Source organism: Pollicipes pollicipes, unplaced genomic scaffold (genome assembly GCF_011947565.3).
Source record: "Pollicipes pollicipes isolate AB1234 unplaced genomic scaffold, Ppol_2.1 Scaffold_6686;HRSCAF=7923_pilon_pilon_pilon, whole genome shotgun sequence".
NCBI classification, from domain to species: Eukaryota; Metazoa; Arthropoda; class Thecostraca; order Pollicipedomorpha; family Pollicipedidae; genus Pollicipes; species Pollicipes pollicipes.
The window spans coordinates 31,141,743-31,153,280 of NW_023596921.1; the positions used below are offsets into that span (position 1 = coordinate 31,141,743).

The window sequence follows — 11,538 nt, forward strand, 5'->3', positions numbered from 1 at the left end:
GCATTGCGCTTACGCGCCATCCAGCCATCTTATCATCTACTGCTTCATGTCCTTAATCGAAATAAAGATCAACCAAAAAAGCAGTAAGATACCAACATTCTATCGTGAGATGCTTCAGATTTATTTGAACTTGCTTTAGTCTGAACAACCCGGTCTTTTCCACGCCCTATCTTGACAATAATAATCGATGCCTATACATTGGCTGTGGGATAGCTCATTTCCAACATGGGCGGATCCGGGCCGGGCCGGGTGCGGTTGTCTGAAATCCCCGACCGGGCGCAGGTTAAGCACAGTTCGGTACGAGATGCATGGCAGCATATGACGGTTTTCACAGCATATCGTGCTTTGACATTAACAAACTGCAATAAAACTGGCGATTATTACGTTGCGCATGTCAAACAGTTCATCAAAACTTCTTCTTTGCCCAGGACCAAGACACACAAAAAACACAGACAAGCCACCCACTAACCCGATACCCGACACAGCAGCCGCCACGAGAGTGGTGGCTGGTGTCAGCTTTCGTGCATTTGGAGGCATTCCTTAGGTCTGGCTGCCAGATGTTGCCAGACATTGCTGTGGTCAAAAAACGATTCCATGACATCAAATGGTGACGTAATGAGGAGCACTTTACAAATTTGTGAAATTCGGCTATTTAGGCAGACTTTTTAAACCTTGAAAGCATACCAATAGTTACAAGTGCGCTTTTTTCATCATACCTGATGCTTACCTCAATTCTTTGAAATGAGGAACACTCCCTGTAGAGTTTTGAGGACATGGTTTGAAAAGCTAACAAAACGTCCAAGATTGTTGCGTTCAGTGCTCATATCATCCGAAATCGCAGCATCCAACGTTCATAACATCCAAATTGCTTTCAATATTGTACCCACTGCAGAGGCTCATAGCATCCAAGCCTGCAACGCTCAAAGTCCTTGCATGCAATGCCTCAGAGCAACAAGCACTCACGGCGCCCGGCTGATAAGCTTTGATTGGCGCATGTTTCTCCAAACCTCTGGACGTCATAAACACTGGAGGCTATGTACTTTAGATGTTGCGGCTTTGGATTCTGCGAGTTTGGATGTTGTGATTCTCTCTACCCAGGGACACTGGACGATTAACCTGGATGTTTCAATTCGCATCCCGTCGTCCTCTCAGCAGCACATGTACATATTCGCAAAGAAGCATTCGAGCGGGTGACCCCATTGCAGCACCATCTACTTGACGGTAAAGTTCTCCGTTCGGGCGACAGAAGGGTGTTTTGTGAGTTGCAGGATGAACATTCTTTTCAAGGATGGATCGTGACGGTCTCAGTGGCGGCAAGCTTTGGGTGATTGTAGACGCAGTCCACTATAACCTGGATTGTTTCATCGACAAACACGCAGGCTTTCTGCATCTAATGAAGAAAATTAAACGATGGGAATTATTGATGGGAATAATGACTAATACAATTACCCATGTTTAATTGGGTAATGGTATTAGCGACCCGCCAGTTTTCACCCTATCAGCTGGCTGCTTTTAATTATATCTTGTTAACAAGTGTTTTCATGACAGCAATGATGGGGGAATCCTTAATCAATTTGGCTTTGCTTGATTTTTTGTTGGTTTCACATTTCTTAGCTGGGAGTGCCGCGGCCTTCAGCTTCTTAGTTACTAACGTTTGTATAAAGTAAGGTTCTGTGTGTCGCGGTAGACGGGGGTCGGCACTCCCGGTCGCTGGTTGATGGGTGATGGGATGGTAGAAAAATAGGTGGGATCCTGTCTATTTTGTCTGAAACACAGATGGGCAGGCAATGTGCTTCGTGTAAGGAAACTGTGGAAAGCAAATTGCATTCCGTCGCCAAACTGACTCATGATCGGGCCGATTTACAAGCTGGCGTTAGCAGTTAAAGTGAACCGCTGATGAAATGCTGTTTTACCGTGCGGCCATTAACCCTCCGTCTGAACCATCCCCTGTCGCTCTATAAATTTGGGAGGTGGATGAGGACAATTTAAGTATTTTTTTCTGGGTGGGGGGCCCGGTCAGTCCCACCACCCAACCGGGGGACGGAGCTGTCCGCGCAAGGACACGGAACTTTGTATGTGCGTTCCAAATACGCAGCACCGCCCTGCCGTTCGTGACCGCTGACTTGGTCGAACCCGCCGGCCGCCCCAACCCCCACGTGACCCTGTTCTCTTCAGATCGGGACGCGCCTGTAATCGCCAGATCGGACCGGTCTGAACCGCACCGGGTGATCCGGCCCATGGAAGCCTGGCCCACCCGTGGAGCAAGGAATGAGATTGTTAACAGGCGGAGAGCAGCGGCATGATCATAGCAAGCCGGCTAGATGCATGCTAATTGAATATTGAGGTTGGGTACCTGTGCATTGCTTTATGCCTGTTTTTTACCAGGAAAGGATCGGTCAGCTATCTTAATAATGGTGCACTGGATGTAACATTACGGGATGTGGATATCTTGTACGTATTCCACTGCGGCGTGGATATTTTTCATGGCTGCATTCAACGCACCAGGCCGTATGACAATCAACGGCCAGTTGTAAGCATCTGCTTTCAGACGGGTGTCTAGGTAAGCTGTTGAAAAGGGCCGCTACCCTTTAATAACCCCGAGGACAAAAATATTCACGTAGGATAGTGCTGTCCGCAGGTTGGACCTGACCATCTCAGGGCCTGTCTGTTGCAGTCGGCGAAGTCCCCAAATCGGTGAGACCCAGCCAAAGGTTCTGGTCTTCCGACGACCCTCACAGCGCCCGACCGCGCGAAGCCCGATGTGGTTTGAGGGGTACTGTCGGCCCAGAACCCCGGACCGTCTGGGATTTCCTGGTCGGCCGCATTCATATGAGGGGCGCCTTTTTCGGTGGTTATGCAAGGTAGTACGTGTACGGCTATCCGCTCCAGAGCCACAGTTATTGTTGCCAGATGGCGCCTTTTCCCTTTGGCTGGTACTGTGCGAGCAGTGACAGTACGGAAGCGATGTGGCATAGCCCATGGCGCATATAGTCATGTCAGTGATGCCAATTTTGCTCAGTGAATGGGAGCTGTAGCTTGGCAGATCCAGGCACGAGGGCAACGCCGATAGCGCGCATAGGACCCATTTGCCTTGTCGGGAATTAGGCAAAGTGCACGTCACCGAAATAAGACATAAGACAGCTCTTGTTGAACTGTAAAGAACGTGTGTTGATTCGAAGGCTCCAAGAATAAAACTGAAATAGAATCCTCAAACATTTTTACGAACATTTTGTCTAATCAATCTTCGGATGAACCGCATACATAATTAGGCTTTATGAAATTGCACTAAGTGGGACTCAGGAAACTCCGCAGGTAAGCGTACACTTGCATGCACGATGGTGCTTTGGTATGCATACGATACTTTCATCAAAACCAACAGCCAGCTGATAAGCATCGAGGATTTCGTCGCACCAAAAACAAAAACCGAACAGGCCTCCTTCGATATCCAGATTTCGAGCAGCAGCTTTTTATCACAGTCAACAATAAGCGGCATATCGAGTGCCACTAGAAGCACTGGGACCGTATGGGCTCTGCTACGAAAGGACCGCGGCCAGAGCTTAGTATTCCGGTCCAAATATCTCCTGAAACAACTGCGCAAGCATAACACTAAGCCGCAGTCCTAAGAGAAGGAATGGTGGGGAGCTGAATCTCTAAACCTTTTCTGAGCTAACGTTGAAAGCATTGAACTCACCAAACAGCTCTTAGCTGAACAGTTTAGGTAGCGAGCCGAAACATTGTTCTTTTCAACTACAGCTGACGCAGGACAGTGATTAATTTGTTTCCGGTGCAATGACTGGATCGGCTGGCTGGTCTTGACCGCACGTGACATGAGCGGAGTACTGCAGCGTAGCGTAGACGCACGGCATCGGTGGCGTCGCTCGTGCGCTGGGCGCCGGCCGGGCTCCGGGAGGGGCTCATGCCGAAGACATGATATCTGCAGGTATATCCTGAAGCTCGGTTGCTGCTGCGATACAAAATTTCATGAGTGCCTGGAAGCAAGCGCTGTAAATTTTTACATACGCGGTGAAAAACATGATCTGGCGTCACATGCCTACAGCACAAAAATGGTAATTCAGAGTGGGATACATTCATGTCAGTCATTTTATTTCATGCCTGTGACACGAAATGTATTCATGCAAAAGATTCACCGAGCCTTGCAGATTCATGTCATGCATTGTTGGCGCCTTGCCATCACTCAGGGAATGCTTTTAGCACGTGCTCCACGTGATCCGTTTTTGGTAGGAGACAGAGGTCTGTGCGCCTTGCCACTTAACTGACAACCTTTGCGCATTGTTTTACAACCGATACGCATCATGTGTGATTCTGTGCGTTACCTGCCCAAAGGCATTCTTCAGATCACTGAGGTCCTGAGGATTCTTCCCGTAGACTCGGAATTTCATACACTCCATGGATAAATTCATAGAGGGGGTGAAATTCGGAGAATGAGGCGGTTACGGATAGTCCGTCTTTCGGCTGATGGTGCGTTCTACGGAATGCTCCTCGGCAGCAAAGTCAAGGGCGCTCATTACGGGTGAGAAGTCACCCGCCATGCTGGAACTCAGCCCCGCATCATATAGCACAACACGTGCTATTTGTGCTCGCAGCTTGCACTCAAGGCATCAGAGTGGTCGAAGGTCAACTGATGATCGTTGATGCCATGAATGGTGCCAGAACCTGGCATACGTCAGCGTGTTCGTGCATTCATGACGTTTATTTCTTGTATTCGTGCTTGGCGTATACGCCGGGCACGAATAATGCGATGATCATATTTGTTCTTGGCCTTTAGCACTACATCACCCACTAGCTGGCGGTATTGGCATGACGTTGGTACGTCGTAATAATTGTCTGGGTGACCTCAAAACAGTCCGGACAAAATAGTCTGCACAGGTTCGTAGGCGTCAGGCTCAGAAACAAGAGAGTTTTGAGCCTTCTAGAGGGCATGGATGTGAACTGCACTGAATTTTTTTTCAGATGGATATCTCCAAACCCCATTCAAATGTGCAAAGTTGGTTTTTGTTGTACTCTGCTCCATTGCTGCGGGTCAGACTATTATGGGTATGTTACCTTAGCGTTGTTCATCGTGCTCCGTAAACGTGTGTCTCTTTGGTGTCACATGGATCATGTGTTCTTCCCATTCCCGAAGCCAAAGTGCGCCTCGAAAAGGGCCACTGTGGTTAAACGCCATAGGGAAGAAATAAAAGCCATAGCATAACGTTTTGTGGAATTCGGGGGATAAAAGCTTCATGTTCGCATATCGGTCTGTCTAAAAAAGTGTTTTACACTTTCGCAGCATTTATTATCCAAACGTTTTACACCTTAGCGTGACGCAATCATTACAAAGCACGCGCGTTGGAAAAAGCAAGGTGAATGAACGCATCAGTTTAATTTCATAGCGGTGAGCAGGGCGTCAAATGAGATCTCCACCAGCAGGGTCGGCTGCTTCAAAAATAAATTATAGGCTGTTCGGAAGGATTTCTAGAGAAGAGGTCTTCCATAGCAAATTGTACGCACATGATGTAACAATAACTGAGGTGTGCAAAAAGTGGGATACTTCATTTAAATCAGTCACGAGGGCTGCGATTTGTTTCTCCCAGAGAAACAAATTTTCCAAACAGGGTCCCAAATCCAAAAAAGCCCTTGGAGTAGGCTGTTAAGATTTTCTTTTCGACGATATTTCGTTAGCATTTTCTTTTCAGCCTATTTACACGCTTATGGCAGCTCCTATTCCCAGCCATGCATGTTGCGGTTTTTAGAGCGTGGATTGCAGTAGCATGAACCTAAAGAATGGTCAGAGGCGTGATTTCGCAACGTGAGTTTGGAACTGAATAGCGAAAATGACTCTGTCAGTCTCTAGATGTAGTTACAAACAGTTTGGTTTCTCCGCAAATCATTGTAAACTCAGGCTAAGCTCTCACGTCTCCTTGAATTGTCAGAGAACCCCCACCAACGCAAGATGCCCTTAGACATCCGCAGTCTAGTCCCTGTCTGAGTTCAGCAAATGCTTCCCTAGCCGACTCTAGGCTCCTTGCTTTCATCAAGGCTGAAACAGAAGACTTGTTAGACACTGTTTCTCTGACTGACACTGGGGGCCATCATTGACTCGATTGCCTCGATTGATATAAATCGTGGGGCCCGGTCTAGACCCTGTTTGGGAAATGGCCCTCAGTTCACGACAGACGCGGAGCCAGCCGTTCCTCAATATAAATGCCCCACCAAAGTTATTTAGCAGCTGCTTCCATTCCATGACTTCGCCCATATTTGTCACGGCTGCGTCAGAGTTGTCTGCCTCCGACTTCCAGGGCTATTTTTGGATTCCGAAGGCCCGTTGTTGCTGGCTTGGCAGGTTTGTTTCCCCTGGATATGTAAGTGGTCCTTTTTCCTTTGGATGTGATGGTGATACGTGCTTGGTCCACTAAGGGACCTCCTTGGCGCCGTCTTCCATCAGGTGGTCAAATTGGGACACATTTTGGGAGCAATCTGTTGATGGAGTTAGGGTTTTATAATAGATCATGGTTCAGCCTTTCAATTCTGTTAATAAGACTATGCCCCGTTGACATGGCTTTCATGTCACACCGGAGGCACTGGAATTCTTTGAACTAGGGGAGGTAATTTCATTGGGCCTCCATAACATTTTAAAAAATGAAATTTGCCTTGTGGCCTCTGGCTGATACAATTTTTAAATGTGCAGTGGGCTGCTAATTAGGATTGCTTCTTTTTGACTGTTCCTCCATGTGCTGCACTGATTTTCTACTTTCCTCAGAATTTATCACAGCCAGTAACTGAGGAGTTGGCTGGGTCAGATGATGCCATGTGGTATCAGGGTGGCATGCTGAACTGTTCAGTTTTCTTTGCAATGAAAGTAGAAAATGGTCAGTTTGAGAAAGCAAGTAATGAATTGGATGTATTTGGCAGTTGTGAATTTCACACTAAGCAAGGCTGAGGTAGTCTTACACAGATAAAACCAGTCCATGCCACCCTACCACATTTATTTTTGCTGCATGCTGGCTTTTGCATTGCATAGAATATGTGGGAATCAACTTCTGGAGCACTAACCAGCTAGATGTTCCAACATTTCCATGGATGTGGTATTCACAAATGCCATTGCTTCATTGGTGGATTTTTTACTAGTGGTTGAGGTTTCCTTGATTTATATGTAAGTTGAGTTAAGTAGATCTGTTTTATTGGAGCATGGTAAACTAGAATGATTGGCTGCTTGGAATCACAAACATTGGCATATAAGGAGCTTTATAATACTGTAGTTATATTGAAAATTGCAAGTTGCAGGCAAGAAATGGAGAGAAAAAATGAAATAAAGCATTTAGTGGAATATGCTTGTTTGTGTATATGGTGGCATGCTCTCCGCATATCTAAAACATGTGCATTTCATTCAGTTATGATGCAATGGTAACATACTCCAGCTTCATGCTATTTATGTAGCACATGTTTTCTGGATGTAAGCCATTTGAAGATGCTAATGTTATGTCATGTATGTTATTACATCATATAAGCAGAGGGTGCTGAATTTAGTATTTTGGTATTTCTGGGCTCATCTTAGTTTTACCATCATTGTTTTGTTGTACTTTCATTTGAACTGCTGCACCAGATAACATATGTGCCAAGAAAAGCTGTTTGCTTTTTATGAAACCAGCTTTTCATAAGGTAGTTTCATCATGTGTCCTAGTAATTTATCCATGCCTTTTCAGACATTGTAATACAATAAGTGTATGTTCAATAACAAGTGGAACTATGGCAAAGCTCCTTGGTTTAGATAAAGTAGCAAGACTTTTTCAAATTATCAAAACAAATGGTGGCATAAGATCCAGCTTATACAAACTATACAGGTATGTACTTTTGTGGCCCAGTGTAAGCATGTGTGCTTCAGAAGTGGGGTGATACAGAATGTATAGACATTGCATGTAAATGGTTATGCTTGTATGCCATGTCTATGGCAAGCTCTTTTAATTTGCCCAATTGGAAAGTGCCAAACAAACAAAGCTGGTGATGTGCTTGCAAGCGAGAAAGGCCTGAAGCTTCTGATTTTTCAGCATTGTGAATTATTGTGCTTGTAATATAATGGCCTGTTGTTGGTAGCTCATAAGCTTGTGCCTTAAGGAGGTCACAGCCTTTCACTGAATATGTTGTGGAAGATTTCTGTGATTTCATTGATTGAGATAGATGTTTGACTTTTTAGCTACAGCTACTTTTTTAAATCACTGAAATGGCTTGCAGCATTTCCTAATTCACTGCATAGATCTTTATTGAGCCATCTCCAACATTTTGTTTTGACCATTGCTTCCTGGTATGGTGAAGGTCATCTATGATCAGAGTAAGCAATCAATAACCATAAACAATGAATAATCATGTAAACCTTCTTTTAATATGTGGCTGCCAGGAATGGACGCAGCCTGTCTGTGTCTTGGAAATGACATGCATCCTTATAAACTTTGATACAGTTAGGTCCTCTTCCATGGCAGGTTTTCTTTTTCAAACTTGAATTGGTGGCCATAAATGATTTAGAAATTATTGATTCTTCACTCACTAAATATCTTCAGACTCACTAATGGTCAGAATCTGCCTTGGGTTTGGGTTAAATGCCTCCCCCTTCCTGCCAAAAAACAACAGGGATTTGCCACATAGGTGTGTTTCTTCCTCTTCAACTTTGTTTTTGTGAGGTTTGAAAACCATTTCAGGTAAATGTATAGAGTCCCAAAATTATGGAAATTTGCTGTATTACATAAACATCTTGTCATGTTGTTTTCTGGCTGTGCTCCAGAGGGGCTGCAAATGGATATATTCTGCAAAGTATGCATACTTGCACAAGACCTGAATCAACATATAAGATCAAGTGTCAGGCAGTGTGCCTTCTGTGATGTGATATAGATGATTGTTTTGAAACTTAATGATATAGCTGGCTTTGCATTTTTTTAGTTTTTGGCAAGGGCCGTGGATGTTAGCTGACACCAGGCAAACATGAAAACCAACAACAAACCAGAGCAGCTGTATTTATGCTTATTATTGGTCCAGGTTAGACTGCGCACCAGGCCGCCGTGCTGCGATGGTGTACTGCAGAGCGCAGCGTCGTGCGGACCCGTGCCCAGCTCGTCACCTGTGCGGTGTGGCGGTGATGACCGGCCCTCGCACACACACACACACACACCTGTTACCAATTTGTCTATTTCTTGAGGCATAACCTTCCTGTGTGATTGCAAGTGCATCGCTTCAAGTTCGCTTCAAGAGCATCTACAGCCTGAACCTATGGCGTCGTGCTCACGTGCTAGTGTTCCCAATTATGTACCGAGACCGGAGCGATGCGTGTGTTTTACGGAGCTGTGATCGGACCGGACACATGTGGCAGACATTCACGGCCCTCACCTCCAGGTTCGACGATTTGAGGCTGGGAGTTCTGGTCGGCTCGGACAAATACGGCAACAAGTACTTTGAAAACGACATGTACTTTGTCGGTAGGTGATATTCGATCGGGCCATGAGTTTGCAAGTGCTTGCGGCTGTTCACAGCCGAATGCTCGAGTTCTCCGCCCAACGCCGCTCATTATCTAGCATGCTTCTGTAAGCTGCGTACGGGAAAACCAGCGCAATTGCAGCAGTTATGAAGGGTTGCCGGCGGTGTCATGGCTACGATGGTGTGACAGCGTGTCGTGCCACGCGGTACTCGCGCGTAACAGAACAACTTGCGGCTGAGATCGCCGGTGGTTGGGCCGCTGCGTGGCCGCTGCCCCCGGCCATCTGTAACGCGTCCTCTGTTTCCGGCGGACAGGCCGCAACCGCTGGGTGGAGTACGCCCCGGCCGTGGGCACCGACTACGACGGCAGTATGGTGCCGCCCGAGTGGTTCGGCTGGCTGCACCACAAGACGGATGAGCCGCCCACTGTGGTACGAGCTCCTCCCGCCCGGTCGACCTCCCTCCGGCCCGATCGAGCTCCCCCTACCCCACCCACCCCCACCGGGTCGCGCTGCCTTCGGCCCGGTTAAGCCCCCCTCCCATCTGGTCGAGCTCCCCCCCCCCTGCCCGGTCGAGCTCCCTTCCGCCGCGTGCGCGGGCCCGCAACCCGCGTGTCTGTTCGCCGTCTGCGTTGGTCCGACTGTATCCAGCGGCCCGAACCGGCCTATTTTCGCAGTGATTTTCGCGTCTGAGGTTCAGTCGTTAGCGTCACTGCACTGGCGTCAGCCCATGGCGGCCTGGCCGTGCCCTGTACTGTGCCCAGTCTGTGGTCCTGCTCTGTTGTCATATCAGCTCGTCCTGCCCTGTCGTGACATGAGCTTGTGATGCGACGTTTAACGGCACGGTCTCGCTCTGCCGCAGAAGCCGCCCGTCAGCCATCCGTGGATGTTGAACCACGAGGCGAATCCGTCGGGATCGACGGACGCGTACTACCCTTACACCACCACCAAACCCAAGATTCAGGCCTGGGTGCCGCCCAAGAAACAGTAGATGCTTGTCGATGGTCTGTTGTATGTATATATGTATAGTGGCCTACACGGGAGACGAATACAGAGGTGAAAAGGCAACGCTTTGCAATGGACCCCACTAACGCGCTGACGTCGGCCGACGCTGGTGACCTAGTGAATGCAGGCCATGAAGCCAGCCGAGCTCCAGCAGTAGGAAAAGCCCTTTTATTCACGTGGTATGGTGTCCCGACACGGTCCGGTAGCTGATGCAGATAATCGTCCGAACGTCTGCTGGAATATAGCAGCTGTTATCCAAGCTGGAACGGCCATGTTCGCTGTGAATCTGCTATGAAACAATTGCCCAAATTACGCTGGGACGGCCTACGTTTCTTGGGAGCCAATAGTCGCTTGCTAGACATATTGGACGGCGGACCCCCTCCATTTTAATGTAGAGCCTGGCTGTCTTGCCTTAGTATGATGTATGGCTGGGGCATGTCCGGTGCCTGTGATTGATGTAAGCCCGTGGCCCTTGCCTAGGTATCATCCAGAGCTCGAACCATTTCGGAGCCTGTAAGCTTGCCAGCCACATAGGCCCGGCTTTAAGCCGCGTACTGCCTGACCCATGGTCAGTGGGGCAGTAGGCCCGACCCCTGGCGAATACGGGCATGGGAGCATCGCTAGCAAGACGCGACGAGAAACGGAGCCGTCCGACAAGGCCGCATGTCCCCTGCCGTCCTGCCGCGGAGCGAGGGCTCGGCCGAGGCTGACCGCGTCAGACAAGGTCACATATCCGCTGCCAACCTGGTACGGAGCGCGAGCTCGGCCGACGGCTGGCTCTGCATCGGACGAGGCCACATGTTCCCTGCCACCCTGTTGCGGAGCGCGAGCTCGGCCGACGGCTGGCTCTGCGTCGGATAAGGCCACACGTCCGCTGCCACCCTGCTGCGGAGCGCGAGCTCGGCCGACTGTGTGTCAACAAGGTCACATGTCCCCTGCCACCCTGCTGCGGAGCGCAAGCTCGGCCGACCGCTGTCTGCGTCGGACAAGGCCACATGTCCCCTGCCACCCTGCCGCGGAGCGCGAACTCGGCCGACGGTTGGCTCTGCGTCGGACAAGGCCACATGTCCCCTGC

The 11,538-nt window shown here is 48.6% G+C and overlaps 1 protein-coding gene across 2 annotated transcripts; it reads left to right on the top strand.

The window, feature by feature from the left end:
• The first annotated feature begins 6,309 nt into the window (after positions 1–6,309).
• LOC119107884 (putative NADH dehydrogenase [ubiquinone] 1 alpha subcomplex subunit 12) lies at positions 6,310–10,526 on the top strand. Of its 2 annotated transcripts, none has more exons than XM_037231456.1 (5): positions 6,310–6,343; positions 7,704–7,841; positions 9,379–9,461; positions 9,775–9,890; positions 10,321–10,526. In XM_037231456.1, exons 2-5 carry the CDS (start codon positions 7,747–7,749, stop codon positions 10,447–10,449), a joined length of 423 nt encoding a protein of 140 aa, XP_037087351.1. In that variant the 5' UTR covers positions 6,310–6,343; positions 7,704–7,746; the 3' UTR covers positions 10,450–10,526. The 2 variants fall into 2 exon arrangements, with proteins under 2 accessions (XP_037087351.1, XP_037087350.1); XM_037231455.1 differs by lacking the exon at positions 6,310–6,343 and adding an exon at positions 6,362–6,445.
• Positions 10,527–11,538: the final 1,012 nt, after the last annotated feature.